Source organism: Natator depressus, chromosome 8 (assembly GCF_965152275.1).
Source record: "Natator depressus isolate rNatDep1 chromosome 8, rNatDep2.hap1, whole genome shotgun sequence".
Classification (NCBI taxonomy): Eukaryota; Metazoa; Chordata; order Testudines; family Cheloniidae; genus Natator; species Natator depressus.
The window spans coordinates 45,533,852-45,558,950 of NC_134241.1; the positions used below are offsets into that span (position 1 = coordinate 45,533,852).

The following is a 25,099-nucleotide window of genomic DNA, read 5'->3' on the forward strand; positions in this document are numbered from 1 at the left end:
GGTGGGTGGGTGGGTGGGGGGGGCTAGTTTTAGTTTTTAGTCTGTACTAAGACATTAAAAGGCCTGGATAAAGCGGTTAAGGGTCCAGAGGCTTCTTAAGACATGGTTCATAGACACATTCTTGCCCTATGAGCTGTCAAGACTGAACTGGTGTTAACAGCACCGCTGTTCAAAATACTAACCTTTACGTCTTGTTCAGCCTTCATCGTAGCCTGGGCCTGATTGCCTCTGACTCCAGACAGTGATACACAAGGACCTCTGGCCACATGCTGTAAACGAGGGTGGCTCATAAGGCCTGTGGTCAGCTGAGGTGGCATCTGACTAGCCAGTGCCATTGGCGGCCTCTGAACAGGCGCTGGGAAGGTGTTAGTATGTGGGGCTCTTACCAATGGAGGGATCAGGTTAGGCTGAGAGAGGATCTAAGTGGGGGAAAAACAACAACAACAACAAAAAACATTTAGCCATTAGAAAACTGCCAACCAGATCATATGTTGGCTTTTCCTTAGAGGGGGAAAAACATGCCTGCTCTGCCATTAAACTAATGCCAAGAAAGTAGGGGGATTTTTTTTCTCTGTTAAAACAGGCCATGCTTGGATTCCAGGAAAAACAGAACCCCCAAGATGATGCTGTTGTGCTTAAAGTTGCCCTCACAACTCAAAATTCTACTAAAAAAGGGGAAAAATACCCCCCCCCCAAATTAAGGCATGTTACAAACCCTAGCAAGGCAGCACCTAAGGGCATCACTAGTGAGAAAGTTCTCCCTGTATCTGGCAGCATTTAGTGAACCCTTCAATCAAAAAAACCCAGACACGCAGATCCTTAAGTCAAAACACTCTGAAACCAAACAGACGAATCCCAAAGAGTACTTATCCACAGCATATATCATTTTCTCTCTAGTGGCTCAACGACATCCAGTTATAATCTGGAACAGTTACCTTTTTTAGGTGTTCACTGGAATATTTGAAAAAAAATCATACTTTGGATCACTTCAGAACTGCATCTCAGACAAACAACTAGGAATCTGCTGAAGTTTTTAGAATCTTAAATATGCACTGGGACCCTTCGGAGATACGGAGTCCCCCAATTCCCCTATAGTAGTGTGTATAGAAATGAGGTTATCTGGAGCTGTGTGGGGAAGCCTGCAAGGCACCTACCTGTACTAGAACTACTCAACCTAGTGCTGTAAGTGCCTCACTTTCAGATGCGCAGATGTCCCTGAAAATTAAAATGCACGAAACACCAGAAAACCTGCATTAACTTGCAAGGTTGAAGACAAGTCTGCTTTAACTTGAATTCAGTTGCTTGATAAACAACATTCTTTATTAAATTTAGGGCTTATACTTTTAACCCATCAAAATAAAAACAGTGCCCACAGGTGAGCAGAGTTATAAAGTCACAGGATTAACTGAGGTATAGAAAAGCAAGTTTGCTTTCAGGAAGCCATCAGTTTCCCACCTGGGGTGCGAATTGTGCAGGAAATGGCTGTGTCATTCTCACAGCAGCAGCTGCTGACTGAAACTGCTTCTGGTAGACAATGCTGTTCATTTTATTGGACTGGTTGTTAGGACTTGCAGAAGCGGCCCTTGAAAAGAAACCAACACCAATTAGAATCAAGACATTGCTATCACCACAAGGATGCTTTTGTAATTAGCACTTCCAAGCTGAAATCTGAGCTCAAAGGAAAACTACCATCAGATATTCCCTAGCAACTACCATTAGGATCCACAAGGCAAATGAAGCCAGAACGGTAGCAAGTTAACATGGCAACGCCAAGGGGAAACAATTGAGAGTCAGAATTAATGAACAAAATGAGCAACAGAACACAGAAGGAAAGTAAGTGTTTTGGTCACAGACTTTACCTGGTGCCCCCACCATAAACGATCTCAGACTCAGTAAGCAAGACTGTTTGCTGTGTATGGTTAGGCCCCCTTGTTTGCTGTGTGGGGTCAGGCCCCCCGCTTTTTTTTTTTTTTTGCCCATTCCACTCCCTTTGTATTGTCTGATTCAGATCCTAAGCTTTTCAGCACCAGGACCTGTGACATGCACCAAGCACACATGCAGGACAGTTGATGCTCCCTAATTGTTTCCATTCTGACCCTCTCTCTTGCTCATAGATTTCTGAAACTTTTGTTTTCAGGCTGAAGTTCTCCAGGTGTGGGATGCATTTTTTTAGTTTTTGTGAGATGAAAAACCATGTCCCTCCATTACAATTTTTTTCTGTAACATTTTGAGCAGCGAAGCCAAAACAGATGAAGTTTGAAAGTTGATTTTTTGAGAGTGCAACAGCCTTCACTGAGGAGTAGTGCATGGTCTCGGTCATGAGGAAATGGGGTTTGATTTGCTTTAAATATCATGTATTAAACATGCGCAATATATTTTTGTTAAGATTACTACATGAGCACTGATGCAGCACGTGTGCGCGCGCACAGCTAAACTAAGTCACCCGAATTGTTATTAGTTTAAGTCAATTTATTCCTACAATTTTCAACCTGAACAAGTTTAAATTATTACAACTCGGTGGCTCTCTGAAATCTTCCAGCTCATCTGCCCCAACTGCACGCTGGCCCAATGAAGATGAGTAGGCCCGAGGCCCTTCATCAATATACCTCGGGTTCTGCTAAGGTGTGCAAGAGAAGGGATCTCTGTAGCAGACCATAAAGTACATGGGACAGGCATTTCAGTAATTTCTCAAATATTTCCTGATTGCTGATTTTACACATTAACTGCCTTTTCTTTGCAACCCATCAGAATACTGGTGTCATGAAGACTGATGCTCTTTAATATTTTCTCCCTCCTTACCCCATCAAAATCTTCTTGCAATGAAAAAATTGGAATTTCCATTCAAAATCTGTATTAAACACTGAAGTAGTACACATCAAGGGATATTGTCAACTCGAATAGTCCATTTTCTAACTACAGAAGGTACAAAATTTTCAGTCCAATTACCATAGCGGAAAGAAGCTACTCAGATTTAGATGGTTTAATTTGCATATCTGAGAACACTGTGTAGCTAGTATTTTCTCCTTTGTATAAAACAACCAGTTTCTATCTTGCTGAAAAGACCTTAACCGAAGCAGGGAACTGAAAATCCATTGAGAATCTCTCCCCTCTATCAGAAGGTTTCAGGAAATAATATTAAAAAGCCGGTCGAACAGAAACTGGAATTGTTCAATAAAAATCAGAAATGTCAAAATTAAAGTTGCACTTTAAGCCTTCATCACTGAATGCTTTTAATTTAGTAGGCACATGCTCAAACACAGTACTATACACATTTTCCCCTAGAATCTTAGGATACACATGAACTATTAAATCAATAATTGTGTAAGTATAAGAGAAAAAGATTACTAACATGATGCTGAACATTAGACTCCTAAACTTCTAGGAAAAAATTATGGTAGTACTGTATTTAATACAATATAATTGAAGACCATCTTAAATGCACACACACAGGGGGAAGAACAAGTGTGTGCATACGCACTTAGCGTTGGCATTTCCCAATTCAGTACGTAACTATGCAATAATATACATACATTTCTAGCCTTGATGCAGTCAAAACTCCCAAGCCTCTCAATGGGAGTTTTGTCTGCTTCAGAACTGCAGAGTCTGTCAGATGAGTAAGGATAGACAATTACAAAGATACAGGCAATGAATCAATACTGTAATCACAATTTTTTTTATTTCTGAATAAAAACAAATTACCTTATGTGTTATACAAAAAAAGAAAGCAGAAATGCTCTTTGCACAAAACCCTAAAACATTCCCAGACAACTGATTCTGTACATAAGAATCTTAACACAATTATTGTCATCTAATAGAACATTAAGCTTCAGTGACTGAAACCAAGCAGGGATTTTGGAAGTGAAGAAGAGACTATATATAAGGTTAATTACCTGCCCACTAAATTTCAGCTATCTTGATGTCAACAAGCAACGTACCAACATGTGTTGATGCATTCAGAACCTGTATAGCCACAATATTAAACAACAAAAAAACCTAGGGATGATTTGAGACTATTTAAAAAAAAAATCCAAGTAGTTAGATATTAAGGGTACATTGAGACTAAGTGGGCCCCATTCAGAAGCAGACTTCTGCCCTTACAGGCCATACATTCAGCAAAGATCTAGGTACTAGCACATGCCTGCGTTAACACTAGTAACATTAGATTATGTGAATGCTTGGGACTAAGATATACTTATTTCAAGGACACAATCAGAACATGTCAATACAAAAATGCTTTGAGGTTGTTCACCAATTGACATAACATTGGGGATCCACCTGAGCTCTTACGTTGTATTCAGGGGGAAAACCACAGTCAAGTCAAATGGATCAGCTCACAGAAATATAACCTCCTGTTAAAATAAAGCTCACAAAACACTGAGGGCTGATACAGATGAGATGTCCACATTGTGCAAAAGTGAATTTGAATTACAATTCATTTGTAGTCTTCATAGGCAATGTATGTTTACATTCCTCTGAAATCTTCAGAACGTTCTAGCTCTATTTCTGCATTGTGGGTTTTTAAAAACTTTTTAGTGCCTGCAAGTCATTGCCACCTCAGTTTCTGAAAATACACTCTTCTCCTTAACTCCACATGAAGTCAGTCTGGGTTACAATACAATCTATTTCAGGCCCAGTAACTGGGGAAAAAAACAAACCCTTTCCAGAACCAAAACCTCTTCCTCTCCTGGAAGTGTAATGGAGAGGCAGAATCTGAAGTCATTGCAATCTTCATCCCCTGTATGTTGAAGGAGCCAAAAATTCTACTGGTTTTTATGAATCTCCAAATTTTCACATACCGGAAGATTAGTATGAAATAAAGAGGATCCTCTCCTTTTGCTACTTTTGAAATCTCTGGCCTGATGTAATACCAATTAGTGTAGGATTTCTTAAATTCAATTGTTCAGATGGCCAATAAAAACTCCTACAAAGTACTTCAGATTTTTCATTAACTCCTAGTAGCCATAGAGGATTACAGTATGTCTGGTTTTCTAGCCTTTTCTACTCTATTAAAGGCTTTTCCCTCAGGTAGCATTGTGAGCCGTCTCAAAAAGTTGTGTGCCGGCAACATACATCTCAATGTTACTAAATTTTCCTGCAAAATCTGCTACACTTTTTCGTATATCAGCCAAATAAACCTGCAAGCCAGTCTATATACTAATTTCAGAGTTTAAGAACAGTTTGTAAATCCTGCACTGAAGCATAAGACTCCATCAGAGTTGCTGTCACTATGTTTACTTTCTAAGGCATGGGGTTTTAAGAAGGGCTTTAGTTTATGCCCTAGGTAATGACTACAACCTTCAGTGCAGGTAAGAGTTCTACCCTTAAACAGAATAACTTCTAAAACCTATCAGAGTGCCATCCCAAAGTCTTTTCACCACTACGCTCCCAGGAATCACTTCTAAAAACTGTTCAGTTATATTTCAATTTCATTCACAAATTAAAAAAAATAATCTTCATGTTTCGGGGTAGTACCCTTCTGGCATAACCGTTAGCAGACCTGATGACATACTGTAATGCTGCTTCTGCTGTGCTAAGATAGTTGATTGTTTAAGCGTTATCATTTTGAAGTATTCATAGCCTTCCCCCTCATCCCCATTAACATTCATCTCTTTCAAAGAATTGATTGGTCATGCATGAGCAAACAGCTAGTTACAATACTTAATACAGAGCTGATTTTATATGAAATTCTGGGCTTAAAAAGGCTCATTTACCGGAAAGGACTGGAGGTTGGAGTGGTGCTTCTACCAGTAACTGGTGGAGTTCCTGGTTTAACATCAATGCCGCTTCCAAAGGCCTTAAGATCCATTTCTGACATCTGGAGAAAAATTATTAACAGCAGTTTAGCCCACATGCATCACTTGTGGTTTAACCCAAATGCATCACTTATAAGGACAACCACAAATGACCCATTCTATTAAGGCTGCTATTACAATGGAAAAAAACTAGCTTGCAAAACTAGCTACTTGCAACCTAAGAACATCCAAGCACATGGCTGTCCTTCCCTGCATGCAATTACATGACAGGGAAAGAGGTTACTCACTCTGTGCAGTAACTGTAGTTTGAGATGTGTCTCCCTATCGAAGCTCCAACTTTAGGTAAGCATGTGCCCTATGCGTCTTCAATTAGAGATTTTCATTAGCAGTGTCCATTCAGCCTGTGCACACGCTACTGACTTCCTCAAGCCCCATGCTGAGGCTAGATCAGGCTGTATGGGTGAACCGCCTTCAGTTCCTTCTCCATTGCTGAGTCTCAGAAGGAGACTTTGAAGAGGGAAAGGAGGATGGGTAATGGAGCACCCAGAGGGGGACACATCTCAAAAACTAACAGGTTTCAGAGTAGCAGCCGTGTTAGTCTGTATTCGCAAAAAGAAAAGGACTACTTGTGGCACCTCAGAGATTAACAAAACTTATTTGAGCATAAGCTTTCGTGAGCTACATAACAGCTACTGCACAGAGTGAGTAACCTCCTAAGTACTGTCCCTATGAGTGGCTCAACTTCAGATGGAGCAGTAGCCCCATCAGGAGGTGGGAGCTTCAGAGTCAAGTCAATTACAGAGGAAAGAAATGCACTGCCAACTGCTGCATCAGATCTGGAGGCATCGATTAAGGCAGAGCGTCTGGAGAAGGTATGTGCCGAAGACCATGTAGCAGCTCTCCAGACTTTAGCGACTGGGACATTTTTAAATAGATGTAGATTGTCATCTTGTTGAGTTAGCTGACACCCCAATAAGAGGTTGAGATGTTGACAGCAGTGTAACAAGTTGTAATGTACCCAGAAATCCATTTTGAAAGCCTTTGGGTAGAAAGAGCCAGAGCCTTTTAATCTGTTTGCAAACTAAACCAACAGTTAGTGGAGTTATTAAATGGTTTAGTCCAAGGGTGGCCAACCTGGGCCTGAGAAGGAGCCAGAATTTACGAATGTACATTGACAAAGAGCCACAGTAATAAGTCAGCAGCCCCCCATCAGCTCCCCTACCCCAATCCCAGCTCCTCCCACCCACTGGCAGCCCCACCGATCAGCACCTCTCCCTCCCTCCCTGCACCTCCCGATCAGGAGGCTGGGGGCGGGGAGGAGCAAGGGCACTGTAGGCTCAGGGGAAGGGTCAGGAATGGGTGGAGTGGGGGCAGAGCCAGAGGCTGAGCAGCGAGCACCCCTGGCACACTGGAAAGTTGGCACCTGTAGCTCCAGCCCCAGAATCTGTGCCTATACAAGGAGCCACATATTAATTTCAGAAGAGCCGCATGTGGCTCCGGAACCACAGCTTGGCCACCCCTAGTTTAGTCTTATGTACATAGAAGGATAATGCTCTTCTGACATCTAGAGTATGGAGCAGTCTCCACAATGGACTTGAGGTTTCTGAAAGAACACTGTCAGGTAAATGATCTGATTCAGATGAAACTCAGAAGACACTTTAGGAAGGAACCTGGAATGCAGATGTAAGGAAACCTCATCCTTGTAGAAAACTGTGAAAGGAGGATTTGCCATTAAGGCCCCATCTCTCTGACTCTGCGGGCCGAGGTAATAGCAACCAGGAAGCCTGTTTTCATAGAGAAATTTGATAAGGAGCAGGTTGCCATCAGTTAGAGGGAGAATTTATAAGACTTAAGAACCAAATTAAAGTTTCCAAACAGGAGTACGGACTTTCACTGGTGGAAAGAGATTTCCCAGGCCTTCCATGAACCTTGCAGTTGTTGGCTGAGCAAACAGGGAGAACCCCTCAATAGTGATATGAAAGGCTGTTAAAGGCTGCCAGAAAAATCTTGAGAGAACTAAGTTACAGCCCTGTTTTCTTTAGATGGAGCAGGTACTCTAGAAAAAGAGGAGTGGGGCAGAATGTGGGACTATCTCCTGGAGTTCACACCAGTGACTAAATCATCTCCACTTGTGAAGGCAAGTATTTTTGGTAGTATCTTTCCTACTATTTAATATGTGCTGTACCTCTGCAAAACAGAACAGCTCTAGCCCTATGAACCGTCAAGGAGCCACACCTTGAGGTGAAGAATGCTCAGATTGGGATGCAACAGTCCTGAGAAAGGAGCTGAGGTGTGATTGGGACATTTGTCATCATACAGTGAGCTAGAACAAACAGGTAAGTAAACCATGCTTGCCTTGACTACATCAGGGCTTAGAATGACTCTGATCCTCAGAATGGTTAACAAAATCAAACAGGAGAGGATCGAACGCATCCCTCAGGGGATTGGGACCTAAACTCCCCCTTGAATAAAACAGGTGGCATTTTCTTTTTGTAGCTGTTGTTAAATCATCCACTTCTGGAAATCCCCAAATCTGAAAAACGTCAACCAGGTTCTGGAGATTCAGCTCCCACTCGTAGTCTTGGCGGATGCTCTCAGCAGGTATTTTTCCCCTTGATGTTTTGTCTGCACGGAAGATACATTGCTGGGATTCCTTTGTGATGTTTTATGTACCAGTTCCAATACCTTATTGCTTCGGGACCGAAGGAAAGATCTTGTTCCTCCCTGCCAACTGATGCAGAACATGCAGGCCATGTTGTCCATCATGACTTTGATAGATCTGTGCCTGATGAGAGGCAGAAAATGAAGGCACGTACTCTGACTGCTTTGAGCTCCAGTAAGTTGATATGAAGGATGGTTTCTTGGGTGACCATTTGCCCTGTATTGTGAGAGCACCACGTGTGCCCCAGTGTTCCCTCTAATTTTTCCCACCCACATGCAGAATGAATTTTGTTATGTGCACCAATAGGAAGGTGATGGGGGGGTGGGGGGGGGAGAATGACACACGGACGGATGACTCCTCCCCAGCCCTCTCTCCCTGCAGCAGCATGGGAGCTCTGGGGCTGCAGAATAGGCAGCCCTCCCACAGCTGGTCCAGGCTGGGAGAGGGTTGGCCTAGGCCACGCTGCCCCAGCTGTGCCTGGGTCAGGCCACAACAGCTGTGCCTGCACCCGATCTGGCCACACCACCCTGGCAGGCCTGGGCACCCCGGGTGGTCCAGGCTGCAGGTTGAGTTGGGGGAGGGGCGCCCCGGCAGCAGCAGGTCCCTGGGTAGGTTCCCTGAGCAAATGCGCAGCCATGCAGCTTACAGGGAACTTAGATGTGCCCCCATCCTAACAGATATATCCATGGTTATGGTTACTGCTGGTGTCCGCTGAAGAAAAGGAATCCCTGCCCCTACCATTGCAATGAATGTTCCACCAGTCTGGGGAATGAGTCACCTGCTGGGGAACTGACACCTTTTTGTCCAGGCTGTGTGTGTTTGGCGAGTAAGCTGATCTGAGCCACCCCTGGCAACAGCAAAGCTGTAATCTCGCATGTTCTGTCACAAAGGTGCAAACTGCCATGTGAACAAGGAATTGAAGACAGTTTCAAAATGAAGTCTGGGGGCTCCCTGCAATAACTCTGAAAAGGTCTGATAATGTCACAAATCTGTCCATGGGAAGGAAGGCTCTGGCTGCTAAAGAATCCAGGAATGCTCCTATAAATTGTAGGTTCTGAACAGGAGCTAGTGTACAGTTTTCCACATTCAACTGCAGACCCAAGTCTAAGAACAGGGAAAGCATTTCGCTGTGGCAGATGACACCTCTTGGTATGACTAACCCTTGAGTAGCCAGTCATCGAGGTAGGGGAGTACGATTGCCTGACTATGCAGGTCGACAGCCATCACCGATAGAACTTTTGAAAACCCTCAGAGCCGAACAAGAACACCTGATACTGAAAACGATCCTCACCTACCACAAAATGCAGGAACCTTCTGTAGGACGAGCGTATTGGTCAAGGGCCAAAAACCAACCCCCTGAATTTAGAGAAGGAATTATAGCTGCCAGAGAATCACCATCCTGAACTTCTGAGGCTTCACGAGTTGGTTTAGGAATCTTAGCTCTAGGATTGGTCTCCACCCTCCATTTTAATTTGGTACAAGTAAATACCTCAATAGACGCCTCTCCTCCATGCTGACCGGGGACAAGTTCTATTGCTCCTGAACAAAGAAGGGAGTTTATTTCCTGTCTGAACAGCAACTCATGAGAGGAGTCCATAAAGAGGGATGGAGAAGTGGAATGAGGAGGCTGGAGGTAAGTAAAATGGATGGTGTGGCATGATGATATTTCCATCACCCATTTGTCCAAGGCGATATATTCCCATGCTGGTTGGAAATGGGAGAATTGGTCTCCAAATGGAGGGAGGTGAGCAAAACATCATAGTTGGCAAGTGAACAGAAGTGGGGGCTTGAACCTTTAACCATCCCGTCAAAACAGCCACTTTGATGATGAAGGCTTCTGCGTAGACACATCAGTTTTGTTAGAAAGTCTCTTTCTTTGGAAGCTGTCTCTTTCTAAGAGTTGGTCGCTGAAACCTGGAGAATCGCAGACCGTGTCTTTGAACCGTTCCTGATCTACTAAACTTCCTTTTGTTTGCAGGTGTGTAGACACCTAATGAGTGTAACGTGGCCCCACAATCCTTAAGGGTACGCAATGACACATTGGTATTTTCCGCAAACAGACTGAGTCCATCAAATGGAAAGTCCTTTATCATATTCTGGACTTCTCTGGGGAAGCCAGATAGCTGTAAACCAGGAAGCCCTGATCATCACCATTGCCGTAAAGATAGAGTGGGCTGTGCTATCTGCAGCATCCAGAGCTGCCTGAAGAGATGTTCAGGCTAGTAACTGTCCCTCAGCCACTGTGGCCTGAAACTGGTCCCTTTGGTCCGGTGGAAGTGTTCAATAACCAATGCAAACTGTTTATATATTATGTAGTTGTACTTTGCCATCAGCACATGATAATTTACAATACACATCTGTAGGGCTGCCAATGAATAGGATTCTCTCTCAAGCAGGTCTAGGTGTTTCTGGTCTCAATCATATGGGGTGGACTTATGACGATGTTGCTTGCCCAGTTCACTAACTGCATCAACCACAGCGAGTTCTTATTTTCCCACCCTCCACCTAACTGAGTCCTTAGTGGACATGTAATTTTTTTTTGAAAAATCGGTCCTCTTACACTTTGCCACTTCTGTAGCCGGGGTTTGCCAAATGGTTTTCACAGGTTCCAGGAGAGCCTTGTTGATAGGAAGGACAATTCTGGATGGTGTCGCAGACTACAGAGTATACAATGTCTTGTGTTGGTATTATCTGTAGAGATTCTGTTACCCGCCTAGCGAGATCATGGAACTGCTGAAAGTCATCTGCCATAGATGGAGCAGGAGGCACTGCAGCTTCAACTGGAGATGACGACAAAATGGTAGCTTGAGGAGTGGCTTCTTCATCTGCCCTAGTTTCTTGGGCTTCAAATGTTTTCTCCTGTTGCTGGGGAGGAGAAGCTTGAGCCTCCCTACCATCCCAATAGGAGAGGGTTGGAGCCCCAGAGAACTACCTGCAAGAAGCTGCCCAGGGATCCCAATCTGGCCATTGAGGACCACAAGCAGGAGGAAGTGGCATCCAGGGTTGCTCTCATCAGGAGTGGTGAGGTCCTTGAGTATCATCCCTCACCTCTGAGAAAGGGGGTACTGGAGGAACTCTCTGCCTCCACGGTACCGAGCCTCAAGGACATCATTTCTGAGGATGTGGACCTAGTCAGGCAACAAGGTCTTTTTGAGGGGGGTTCCTTGGGAGGCGAATTAGAGCTGCTCCTCTTAGAATGTTCATAGGAGGACTGAGGATCTCCCTTTTCTGGGAGACTGCTGTGCATAGGTCAAAGGGGCCACTGAGGAACAACGTATGGGGGGGTGATCTGGCTCTGAAGCAGGGCAAAGGGCATGCTCCATCAGCAGCAGTCAGCCTGGTTTCTTGGTTCTTCCAAGCCTTAGATCTGAGGGCTAAACAAAAGTTGCACCTCCGAGGGAAGTGCAATTCTCCCAGGCAGCAAAGGCACTTTGAGTGTCCATTGTTGATTGGAATAGCCTCTCCACATGAGAGGCAAAGTTTAAACCCCAGTGACCTGGGGCATGCCCTGCACAGAGAGGATTCCCCAGAGGAAAAGAAAATTTTTTTTAAAAACAAACCACCACTACAAACTAAAAACTAGCTAGCTAAATTGGGATAAACAAGCACAGAAAAAGCGGACGCAAACACCATGCAGACACGCTAAGCTCCATCTCAGGCTGAAGGGGGTGAGAAGGAACTGAGGATGGTTTGCTTATACAGCCTGAGACAGTCTTCGTGTGGGGCACGAGGATATCAAAGGCACATGAGTGGGCTGAATGGACACTGCTAATGAAAATCCCCCATTGAAGGCATGTGGGGTACACAGACACCTGAAGCGGAACACCCATAAGGACACTATTCAAAGAACAATTGCTTATTTGAAGTTACCGCACAGGATTTCCAACTCCAGTCTTCAGCTTCCTGTGTGTAGGAAAAGGATTCCTGACCTAGCTTAAGTTTTTGGCCTTCAGAATCTTAGTTGAGCATGACCTTTTCCCACCTCTACTCAGGTACCGTGCAGACCAACAGCCAGTATCCTGAGCATCTATATTCTAGTCAGAATTGTTCAAAAATGAAGACATCAAATAAGCCAGTGATGGATATAAACCAGAAAAGAATGTACATGACCACATCTAAAAGGGTGAAGAAAACAGAGAAGCAATATGTCACCTCAACAGCACAATCCCCAGACTTAGAGTGGAACAATGGATAAATGTGAATCTTGTGTGATATCTTCAAAACAGCAGAATTACAAAGACAGTCTCTAAAAGGAAATTATTAGCAGCACTTTATTCCCATGGCTGGGAACTGAGCAGTTTGAGGGAAGTATTGGAATAAAGCCAGACAATCGCTACACGCAGTACACGAAGAAAAGCCCGGTCAATGTCTAACAGCAGGGCTAGAACGAGTTATTTTTGTATGCACAAACGTGAGGCACAAAAAAAATAATAAATCTGTAATAGCTATTTCTAATACACCTGTTGCCATGGTACCCAACAAGCAGGGGATGCTGTCAGTGCCTCTTTAAAAAAAATTAAGGTTTCAAAAACTGGCCTACTCTAAAAAAAGACAGTTACCTTCTCCATAACTGGTGTTCGAGATGTGTTGCTCATGTCCATTCCACATTAGGTGTGTGTACTCACCACGTGCACTGGTGCCAGAAGTTTTTCCCCTAGCAGTACCCGTAGGGGAGCGCCCCTAGTGACCCCTAGAGTGGTGCCTCTATGGCGCGGTATAAGGGGTGCTGTGTACTCCCCCCACCCTCAGTTCCTTCTTGCCAGACAACTCCGACAGAGGGGAAGGAGGATGGGATGTGGAATGGACATGAGCAACATATCTCGAAGAACACAGTTACAGAAAAGGTAACTGTCTTTTCCTCTTCGACTGATTGCTCATGTGCATTCCACAATAGGTGATTCCAAGCTATATCTATTGGAGGTGGGTAGGAGTTCACAGACTCTCGGGACGGAGTACAGCCCTGCCGAACTTGGCGTCTTCCCTGGTTTGAGAGACCATCGCGTAATGCGAAGTGAATGTGTGAACGGAAGACCATGTGGCAGCCCTGCAAATGTCCTGAATGGGGACATGGGCTAAAAAGACAGCCGACGAGGCTTGCGCCCTAGTCGAGTGTGCCCTCACAATCGACAGCAGGGGGATTCCCGCTAGGTCGTAACAAGTACGGATATATGAGGTGATCCAGTTGGAGAGCCACGGAGTGGAGATCGGCTGACACCTCGTCCTTTCAGCTGAGGCAATGAACAGCTGCAAAGACTTTCTGAATGGCTCAGCCCATTCCAGATAAAAGCCAGAGCCTGTCTCACATCCAGCACGTGGAGGCGGCACTCCTCACTGGACGCATGGGGCTTGGGACAGAGGACCGGCAGGAAGATGTCCTGACCCATGTGGTAGGTGGAGACCACCTTGGGGAGGAGCAAAGGATGTGGTCAGAGCTGGAACTTATCCTTATGGAACACCGTGTATGGGGGCTCAGAGGTCAAGGCCCTGAGTTTCGAGACCCGTCTAGCTGACATGATCGCCACCAGGAAGGCTACCTTCCAGGAGAGGTGCAACCAGGAGCATGTAGCTAGCGGCTCAAAAAGGGGGACCCGTCAACTGGGCCAGCACCAAGTTCAGGTCCCACTGCGGGACTGGGGGCCTAACGTACGGGAAGAGACGATCCAATCCCTTAAGAAATCGGCCAGTCATAACAAGGGAGAATACCGTGTGCCCCTGCACTGGCAGGTGGAAGGCCGATATGGCTGCCAAGTGCACCTTGACGGACAGGGCACTAGGCCTTGGGCTCTAAGGTGAAGGAGGTAGTCTAAAATGAGTTGGACTGGAGCAGCCACGGGTGAAATGCCCTGCTCAGCTGCCCACTGGGAAAACCAAGACCACTTCGCCAAGTACGCCCGACGCGTGGAGGGCTGCCTGCTTTCAAAAGGACGCGCTGAACCCCTTCTGAGCACGTCCTTCCCTCCTGGCCTAACCACTGAGCAGCCACGCTGTGAGGTGGAGTGCCGCTAGGTTGGGATGGAGGAGGTGGCCCTGGGAGAGCAGGTCCGGGTGGGATGGCAATGGCCGCGGCGGGGTGACTGCCAGGCTCGTGAGGGTCCTGTACCAATGCTGCCTGGGCCACGGCCGGGCAATCAGAAGGACCAGGGCCTTGTCCGTTTTTATCTTCTCCAAGACCTTGCCGATCAGCGGGATCGGGGGGAAGGCATAGAGAAGCTGGCCCAACCAGTATAGGAGGAAGGCATCAGAGATGGTGCCCACTCCCAACTCCCCTTCCGGAGCAGAAATGGGGACACCGGCGGGTCTGCCAAGTCGTGAACAGGTCTACCTGGGGAGTTCTCCACTCTTGGAAAATCCTGTGCACCACCGTGGGGGTGTAGTGACCACTCATGCTGAGAGGAGAAATCTCGGCTCAGGAGATCCGCCCGTGAGTTCTGGGCGCCCGGTAAGTGGTGGGCCTGTAGGCAAATGTTGTGGGCTATACAGAAGTCCCACAGCCTGAGGGCTTCCTGGCAGAGGGAAGAGAAATGGGCCCCCGCCTTGCCTGCTGATGTAAAACATCGAGGCCGTGTTGTCTGTGAGAACTCTGACCACTTTGCCCTCCAGATGAGAGCGGAAGGCCATGCATGCCAGCCGGACCGCCCTGAGTTCCTTGATGTTTATATGCAGGGCAAGATCCTGCGCGGACCACAGACCTTGGGTCTGAATGTTCCCCACATGGGCTCCCCAACCCAGGTACGATGGGTCGGACGCCAGCTCCACCAATGGGGGCCTGCGGGAAGGACCACCATTGTAGGGAGGCGATCACCGTCTTGGGCACAGTGAGGACTTTGTCCATCCTGTCTCTGGACTGGGAGAACACGGAGGCTAACCAGAGCTGGAGGGGCCACATCCTGAGTCTGGTGTGGCGAACCACATATGTGCATGCTGACATGTGACCCTGTCTATGAACCCTCTCAGGGTCTCAAATCTGTCCGGTGGGAGGGAGGCCCTGGCTGATGCCACATCCAGGACTGCCCTGATAAACTATGTGCTGCACCAGGACTAACGTGGACTTGGTGTCATTTACCAACAGGTCCAGGGTGGCGCACGTGGACAGGAGGAGCGCCATGTGATCCCACACCTGCGAACTGGAGCTGCCCTTGACCAGCCAGTCGTCCAGAGAGGCGAGATCTGAACCCCGCGATGTCTGAGGTAGGCCACCACTACAGACATGCACTTTGTCAATACTCTGGGAGCAATGGATAGGCCAAATGGGAGGACCGTAAATTGGTAGTGCTCCTGCCCAACCGTGAAATGGAGGAAATGCCTGTGTCCCTTGAATATACGAATGTGGAAATAGGCATGCTGCAGATTGAGGGTGGCGTACCAGTCCCCGGCATCCAGGGAAGGGATGATGGAGGCCAAAGAGACTATGTGAAACTTGAGCTTTACCATGTACTGGTTCAGGCCTCACAGGTCCAGGATGGGCGTGGGCTCCCCTTTGACCTTTGGGATAAAGAAATAGTGGGAGTAGTACCCCTTGTGTTTGAACTCTGTTGGCACCACTTCTAAGCCAAGGAGCTGCCCCAACTCCTGCTCGAGCAGGGCCTTGTGAGAGGAGTACCCCAGGAGGGACGGGGATGGAGGGTGGTTGGGCGGGGTAGAGGTAAACTGAAGGGTGTAGCCCTGGGAAATGGTGTTGAGGACTCAACTGTCCGAAGTCAGCCGCGACCACTCTGGGAGAAAAAGCACACAAGCTGGAGAAGGGAAGCTTTACTGCGGGTGGATCTTTGGTATGAACTGGTAAATGGCCCCTGGGCGTCCCGTCAAAACTGACGCTTTCCCACCTGTTTACCACTGGAGGGGGCCCAGGCTGGGGGGCAGACCGGGACTGCCTCTGCGGGCGTTTCTTATAGTCCTTTGACTTTTTATAAGGGGGCTCATATTTAGAGTGGATGGCTTGGGTGGGAGCCTGCTGAAGCTTAAACTTGGTCCTGGCCGGAGCTGGGATGTAGAGGCCAAGTATCTTAAATGTTGTGCGGGAATCTTTCAGGCCGTGCAATTTCATGTCTGTCTGTTCTGCAAACAGGGGCTTGCCATCGAATGGAAGGTCCTGCAAGGGGTTCTGTGCCTCACGGGACAGTCCAGACAGCAGGAGCAATGATGCCCTCCTCATGGACATCACGGAGGCCATAGACCTTGCACCCGTATCCACGGCATCCGACGTTGCCTGCAGGGTTGCCCTGGCAGCCGCTGTGCCCTCCTCCACCAGAATTTTGAACTCCTTGTCACGCTCCTGGAGGGAGTCCTCAAATTTGGGTAGAGAGCCCCACAAATTGAACTCATACTGACCCAGGAGGGCCTGATGGTTCACCACCCTTAACTGGAAACTTGAGGACGAATAAACCTCTCCCCCAAGTAAGTCCAGCCTCCTTGAGTCTTATTTTTCGGAGTAGGGGCTGGTTGGCCCTGCCTCTCCCTGTGTTTGACCCACTCGACCACGAGGGAGTTGGGGGCAGGGTGGGTGTACAGGTATTCATGCCCCTTGGTGGGCACAAAGTACTTCCATTCCGCCCTTTTAGAGACGGGGGACAAGGAAGCTGAGGTTTGCCACAAGGCGTTTGAAATTTTTGCCACCCCTTCGTGGAGTGGGAAGGCCACCCTGCCCGGTGCTGAGGCTGAGAGGACATTGAAGAGGGAGTGCGAGAGTTCCTCCACCTCCTCGGTCTGAAGTTTGAGGCTTGATGCCACCTTTTTCAATAGTTCCTGGTGGGCCTTAGAGTCCTCCTGCGGAACAGGGGGAGGAGGGGCCGTAATTGCCTCATCAGGGAGGATGAGGATGCGGATGCGGTACTCTGCGTATCCACCGGTACCGGAGGTCTCACCACTTGGTCACCCTCTGGGTGCGGAACCAAAGATGCATGCCGCATTGACTCCTTTCTGGGAGGCTGGGAAAGGGAGGCCAACTGTCTCTCCAAGGCTCCGGCCACCGAGCAAGCCCCCACCGGCTGCGTCTGAGGCCATGGGGCACACTGGTGCCACAGTGCCAGCCAAGGAGCCAGGGGCCACTGCACCTGCTGTGGCACCGGCGGAGCAGGCTGTTCAGCCTGACTAGCCTGTCCTATCAACTGATGACTACAAAGGGAGGCCGGGCTAGCATATGACCTGCCGCTGTGCCTAAACCAGGAGGAGTGGTGGAGTCGGGAACAGGCCGACCACGAGACCATGATCCTGACACGGAGGAGCGTTTCCACCGGTAGCAGCTGCTCTGTGATTGGCTCCGGCGGGCAGATCTGTGACAGCGAGGTGCCGGTGATCAACGCCTGGGACTGCATGAGCAGTGCTGCAGCGGGGTCTTGGAGAGAGACGAAGAACAGGAATGGCGTTGATGCCCGTATCGCGATGGGCTACGGTAGCCTCTCAGAGACTAGGACCTCCGGTGCCGTCTCTCCCGGTCTCGATGAGGCTTGCTCCCCTTGCGAGGTCTATGGTCCCTCAAGGCGGAGCGATGCCTAGAACCCGTCAGTCATAACCCAGCCAGACAACCTGGTGGGGGTCAACAGGGACCAGCGAGGATTGTGCATGGGGTGGTTGCTGAGCGGTGAACGGTATTGGGAACATTCCTTTGACTGTTAATGGTACCGACCAGGCGGTGACTGTGGAGATCCAAGTGGTGGCTTGCTCTGGACCGGGGAGACAACGGTGGCGGTGCCTCTGGTACCAGCAGAAACAATGTCCTGGGCCACCTGCAGGGCCTCCGGCATGGAGGGCACCTGGACATCCAGGGAGGCCTGCGCCAAGTGGGCCGGGCTACTCCGCTCAACCTGAGTCGGAGGCCTGGAGGCCGACGGAGACTGAGAACTGCCCAACGTGGGTGCATTCATCCAGCCCATACTTCTTTAACTTGCTGACAAGAATACTGTGGGAGACCGTGTCAAAAGCTTTGCTAAAGTCAAGAAACAATACATCCACTGCTTTCCCTTCATCCACAGAACCAGTAATCTCATCATAGAAGGTGATTAGATTAGTCAGGCATGACCTTCCCTTGGTGAATCCATGCTGACTGTTCCTGATCACTTTCCTCTCCTCTAAGTGCTTCAGGATTGATTCCTTGAGGACCTGCTCCATGATTTTTCCGGGGACTGAGGTGAGGCTGACTGGCCTGTAGTTCCCAGGATCCTCCTTCTTCCCTTTTTTAAAGATGGGCACTACATTAGCCTTTTTCCAGTCGTCCGGGACTTCCCCCGATCACCATGAGTTTTCAAAGATAATGGCCAATGGCTCTGCAATCACAGCCGCCAACTCCTTTAGCACTATCGGATGCAACGCATCCAGCCCCATGGATTTGTGCATGTCCAGCTTTTCTAAATAGTCCCTAACCACTTCTTTTTCCACAGAGGGCTGGCCACCTACTCCCCATGCTGCGTTGCCCAGCGCAGCAGTCTGGGAGCTGACCTTGTTCGTGAAGACAGAGGCAAAAAAAGCATTGAGTACATTAGCTTTTTCCACATCCTCTGTCACTAGGTTGCCTCCCTCATTCAGTAAGGGGCCCACACTTTCCTTGGCCTTCTTCTTGTTGCCAACATACCTGAAGAAACCCTTCTTGTTACTCTTAACATCTCTTGCTAGCTGCAGCTCCAGGTGCGATTTGGCCCTCCTGATTTCATTCCTACATGCCCGAGCAATATTTTTATACTCTTCCCTGGTCATCTGTCCAATCTTCCACTTCTTGTAAACTTTTTTATGTTTAAGATCCGCAAGGATTTCACTGTTAAGCCAAGCTGGTCGCCTGCCATATTTACTATTCTTTCTACACATCGGGATGGTTTGTTCCTGTAACCTCAATAGGGATTCTTTGAAATACAGCCAGCTCTCCTGGACTCCTTTCCCCCGATGTTATTCCCCCAGGGGATCCTACCCATCAGTTCCCTGAGAGAGTCGAAGTCTGCTTTCCTGAAGTCCCAGGGTCTGTATTCTGCTGCTTACCTTTCTTCCCTGTGTCAGGATCCTGAACTCGACCAACTCGTGGTCACTGCCTCCCAGATTCCCATCCACTTTTGCTTCCCCTACTAATTCTTCCCGGTTTGTGAGCAGCAGGTCAAGAAAAGCTCTCCCCCTAGTTGGCTCCTCCAGCACTTGCACCAGGAAATTGTCCCCTACATTTTCCAAAAACTTCCTGGATTGTCTGTGCACCGCTGTAGTGCTCTCCCAGCAGATATCAGGATGATTAAAGTCGCCCATGAGAACCAGGGCCTGCGATCTAGTAGCTTCTGCGAGTTGCCGGAAGAAAGCCTCATCTACCTCATCCCCCTGGTCCGGTGGTCTATAGCAGACTCCCACCACTACATCACTCTTGTTGCTCACACTTCTAAACTTAATCCAGAGACACTCAGATTTTTCTACAGTTTCATACTGGAGCTCTGAGCAGTCATATTGCTCCCTTACATACAGTGCTACTCCCCCACCTTTTCTGCCCTGCCTGTCCTTCCTATCTGTCTGGTGATGTTCTCCTCCTAATACAGCATGGCAAGAAAATCCTCCGAATATTAATGATTAACTTGTTGAACTGGAGATATTTATGAAGTCATTGGGAGGTGAACTATTATCTGCTTTAATTACCTTTGGTAAATGAAATAACCAATCATTCATTTTCTGATAGAGCTGTAAAACTTATCTGAAAAGTTTTCAAAATAAATCACTGTTTAAAAATGGATAGTGTGTACCTTCTAAAAATGAAACCTACATCTATCTCCGAGTTGTGAAGAATATGTATTAAGGTTGTAACAAGAATGCACTTTTATGTAGAAATCCATGATTAAATTGAATCTTCCTGACTAGTGATTTAAATCAGATCCACCCTGGCAGGCTAGCTGAAAACTCAATGCTTTTCAAAAATGCTCACGTTTGTGGTGGTTGTGGAAAGAGGGTTGGATACTTTGCTTTCTGCAGTTGTGAACTGAAGCCCCAAAAGAGGCACTGCCAGCACCATGAATTCTGTCAAAGTGAATACTGTTCCTCCCTTCTTTCTATAGTATGTGGTAAGTGAGGTACAATGCACTTACCGCTCAACAGAACATAACCTTAATTTCCTTCATCTTTTCTAAATTTGTCCCCATCTGATTTCCAGAGATAAATTCCTTCAGCACTACCACTCTCCTTGTCACTGAGGTTCATAAGCTGAAGGTCATCTTTGAATTCCCCCTTCTTCACACAGAACATATCCCAAACCAGTAATTTCTTCTTCTACAATATTTTAAAGATCTGCAATTCCTCGTAATCCCAACAGGCAAAACATGAATTAGTGGGCTGATCATTTACTCTTGATTACTGAAACCCCCTCTTCTCTCGTCTCCCAATTCTGGCCCCACTATTCAAAAAGCACCTAAAGTTTTACTCACCCAATCTGACCCTTTTAATGGCTCCTCCCTTCCCATTGCATTGTTTAGTTTTCTCCTCTCCTTCAAAGCTCCAGAGAACTCAACCTGACCACATATAAACTCAAATCTTACCCCATAGCTCCCGAACCCTCTGATCTACCAATACCACACTCATGCCCTCTTTGTCTGTTTCTGCCCACTTATGTGCCATTTTCTGCATTGTTCCCGATGTATGGAACTGCCCTCATATGCCAAGCCATCATCATCTTATTAAAATCCCTCTAAGATTAACTTCTTTCAAAATGCCACGAGAAGGAAGTTAATAACAAAAAACCTTGGATGAGCCACCAAGGTACACCCAGGGTTTAAAGTGCCCTACCTCCACATGCTTTTCCAGCTATTTGCTATCCTATCCCCTTTTTGTCACACCATGTTTAAAACTAAATTTTAAGATCTGGACAGGGATCTCAGTTCTTAAAAAAGAAAACCCTGTCAACATGCTCACAACACTGCTGGATGCTGTAAAAATAGTGTACATTAGTAATGGAACATTTTCATTATTGCACTATGGGTTTAAACACATAATTACCTTTCCAGTAGCAGCAATCATGCTGTGCTGAGTTCCTGCAGGGATCAATCCTCTGAAAGGCTGGTTTACTTGTGCAGGCCTACTCAGATTTTGAGCCTGAGCCTGTGGTGGGGCGTGCTGCAGTGGAGGCTGTAGGGACTGGGGTAGAGCAATTAGTGGCTGTCCTGTGGATCCAAAGTTGGGCAAAGAAAGCTGCGAGCCTGGTAAAGGTACAGTCACCTGGAGACAATAAGGAAATATCAGTACCACAGTACAAGCTTAATTACTTAACTATATCAAGATGGCTTTGACATTAAATTATATTCAGACTAAATTATATTTCAGATTAAATTGTATTTCTCTTAATTAGTGAAACTATCACCCAGAGGGATGCAGGCAAATCATCTCTTAATTTGTTATGTAGAGACTTTATAATTAGTTCTTTCTTAATGCACTTGGACACGTGAACTTCAGAAACAGTTACAAATGCACCAAATTATAGGCTGGATCCTAACTGTACTATCATTTCAACAGCACTTCACAGTAATAAAGTAAATTAAACTCAACTGATAATTACAAGATAGTTACAAAAATGGCAATTTTTCATCAAACAGCTCAAATGATCAAGCTGGCTGCTGGGTATTGAGGTTAGACTTTACTTGCCAAAGAGCAAACAGAAATGGAGTTTTAAGGTTAAAAACAGAAATGGTGGACTGTACTATCCAACCACCTATGACACCTCCTTGTATTAAAAGGGGTCACTGTAACCAAATGTGAACACTAACTGCTGGATGGAAGTGATGAGGACTTGAAAATATTAGATAGTCAAGTAATTATGTTAGTTTTGACATCTCCTAATCTGTTTGTATGATGCACAATCATGAACCCCTCTCCCATCACAGACGAAAAATGTTTTGAGGGCCTCTAAAAGACTGACAATATTCTTTGTTCCTTCATTCAGTGAGTCAAGTTTAAACCAAAATTTACTGTAAGTAGCTATTTCACCAGAACATCTGAAAACATTAAACAAATATGCATAATTTTGACCTCTAAAGTCTTTCATTTGGAGGGGATATTAACTTTTTAAGATGCTTTTAATCTACCAGATGATGGATTTTCCACTGTGTTTCAATAGGATTTAAAATATCACTGAGTTTTTGGAGGTCTCCCTCATTCATACGGTTAATGTTTGACAGACTTGTCATAAAATAGCCAATTGTTTGCATACGTCACAAATAAGTGTTAGGAACAGTTTATAAAAATCTAAACCTTAAGTTGTCAAAATGTGAGCCACTAAATGGTACTAGATTTGCAAACATCCTACAGTGCTTGCACAAGACAAAATCAAAACAATTTTTTCTAATATAATCTTAAATTCCTTGGAAATACTCTGGCACCACTTAAACTTCAAAACTAGGAAGTGCTACAGAGCTACAGGTTAAGACTAGATATACACAGATAAGTATGACAGACAACTGTGCAAACTATCTTTGCATATTTGGGGTACACATATTTGGAAATGTGACTGGTCTCATAGGTTTCAGCTAATCAGTGATGAGCCATATGCCATCATTAGCAAACAGGCTATTTTGTTTGCTCTCTAAATGCTGTAATTACTTGGCTCTCTGTGAAAGTGCTATTACCTCTGACTTGCCCCCACGAAAGAGAGCAGATACTTGTATTACTTAACTCTTATGTAGGGTGTTGCTTCTATCATCACTAAAGCAGGGGTTCTCAAACTGGGGGTAGGGACCCCTCAGGGGGTCGCGAGGTTATTACATGGGGGGTGGGGGTGGCGGGGCGTCACAATCTGTCAGCCTCCACCCCAAACCCGGCTTTGCCTCCAGCATTTATAATGGTGTTAAATATACAAAAAAGGTTTTTTTTAATTTATAAGGGGGGCAGGGTCGCATTCAGAGGCATGCTATGTGAAAGGTCACCAGTACAAAAGTTTGAGAACTACTGCACTAGAGAGACAAGGGTGTAGGAAAAAACTCTTTTGCCACTTACAATTAAGTCATTAATATGAACTTGTATATCACTTTATTTTCTTGCAACTTGTGTCTCACTATGGTGGCTCTATTCTGCCAATTCTCAGGTATAGGATCATGATCGTAATATCTTTATTTCCCTACTTTCAAGTATACATCAGAAAAAAAACAGTCCATAAAATTAATAAAAAGAAATGCAATTTAGGAAATTTACCATGCCATAGTTTACCTGCTGAAGAGCACTGGGAGACTGAGCTGTATTATAGAAATTGCTCTGGCCAGGCTGTTGAACCTGTCCAGAATATAGACTTGAAGCCTGGGTGAGAGTAGCTCTGGCCTAGAAAGAAAGAATGACAAATTGCAATAGGATACTATTAAATTACTATCAATAACCAGGATTACTAAATGTTAAGAGCATGGAAATTTATTCTGGATTTAAAGTCAGTTCAATTCCAAAATTGCTACAGCATAAGAAGTTGGAAAATTAGAGACATTTCAAATTTGTGGTGAAGCATCCATTTCTGTTTAAAACAATCCAAACACAGGACAGTGTCTTTACTGAAAAGTCAAGCCTTTATGTTTGTAAGCTGCAGAAGTATCCTCGAACTACACAGTTTGTTACAAGTGAATTGGAATGTTGGGGCACAAAACAGATTGCCTGGTAAAGATGGTGAAAAGGAACCATTAAGATTTCCTGTAATCTTGCATCAATGCTACCTAGATATTATAGAGCTGGGCATATCAGAATACAGATGAAACCCGATATTACAAAGGTCTTGGGGTTTCATAAATTTCAGCTTAAATACAAATTTCAGTTAACAGATATGGATATTTGGCATCTCATCTATCGAAGATGGTTAGAAGCAGGTCTGAATAATATAGAGCCCCAAAGACTGCATTTTACAGTATTAAGGTAACAGAAAATTCCTCCAGTGTTCTTTACATCCTATCATTACTTGCTCCAATAAGTGATACAGACCTCAACTTGAAAAAAAATTCTAACCTGGAGAAGATGAGTATCAATGAGCTGAGAGCCTCCTAGTCCTGAAGCTTGACCAAGCTGATGTTCATACAAGATGGGAATAGGCTGAGTGTTAGAAGTCTGCTGAAATGCAAGACTTGATTGTGCCTTGGCAAGTTCCTGGTGCTGCACTGTTGGGAAGTTGTGTAAGGCTGTGCCAGACAGAACTACTGGCGATGGTTGAGACAGACCACTTTGCATAAAAGCTTGCTGTGATCTACAAAAGAATAAGTTGTGTTATTAGGCTTTAGTTTGCATTACAGATACAATATATGAGAAACTGCCTTTGAAATTTAAATATATAATATTAAGAACAGAACTAGACCTTTATCGGCATTAAAATCAGAGAGCCAGATATTCAAAATGGCTGCACACACAACACATCCCATTGAAGAGAGTATGAGCTGCTGGCTACTATATGTATGGAAAGTCAACTAAACTTCATATCTGAAAAAATATTTTATAAGTTATTTTAATTTCTTTAGTATTAAAGTATATTAAACTATTTTAAGTTACATGAAAGAAATGTTTAAATTAATTGCACTGCCACATGTGAAATCTGTCTGCTTCTAGCTTTCAGTCTTTGTCCTGTAGCATCAGGCAGAGGGAAGTACTACAGAGTTTAGTAGCAGCACCTGAGCATGAAAAAGTGTTTGGTTCTCTTGACCACAGATGACCCTAAGTACATTAATTCTGACTCCATAATACTTACCCGCTTAGTTGCTGGGTATCAATGGGTATTTTTAACAAT

General features: G+C 45.7%; 1 protein-coding gene across 15 annotated transcripts in view; it reads right to left on the minus strand.

The window, feature by feature from the left end:
- The window catches only part of PRRC2C (proline rich coiled-coil 2C), a 114,977-nt gene that overhangs the window by 4,403 nt on the left and 85,475 nt on the right, over positions 1-25,099 (minus strand). For 6 of the 15 annotated variants that reach the window (XM_074960910.1, XM_074960907.1, XM_074960906.1 and 3 more), the window contains 6 exons: positions 24,331-24,565; positions 23,542-23,664; positions 21,358-21,576; positions 5,712-5,815; positions 1,456-1,582; positions 183-419 (listed from right to left, as the gene is read on the minus strand). In XM_074960910.1, the coding sequence (XP_074817011.1) occupies positions 183-419; positions 1,456-1,582; positions 5,712-5,815; positions 21,358-21,576; positions 23,542-23,664; positions 24,331-24,565 (1,045 nt within the window). The remainder of the gene's footprint in view (positions 1-182; positions 420-1,455; positions 1,583-5,711; positions 5,816-21,357; positions 21,577-23,541; positions 23,665-24,330; positions 24,566-25,099) is intronic. The other 9 variants (XM_074960919.1, XM_074960921.1, XM_074960917.1 and 6 more) reach the window with 3 other exon arrangements.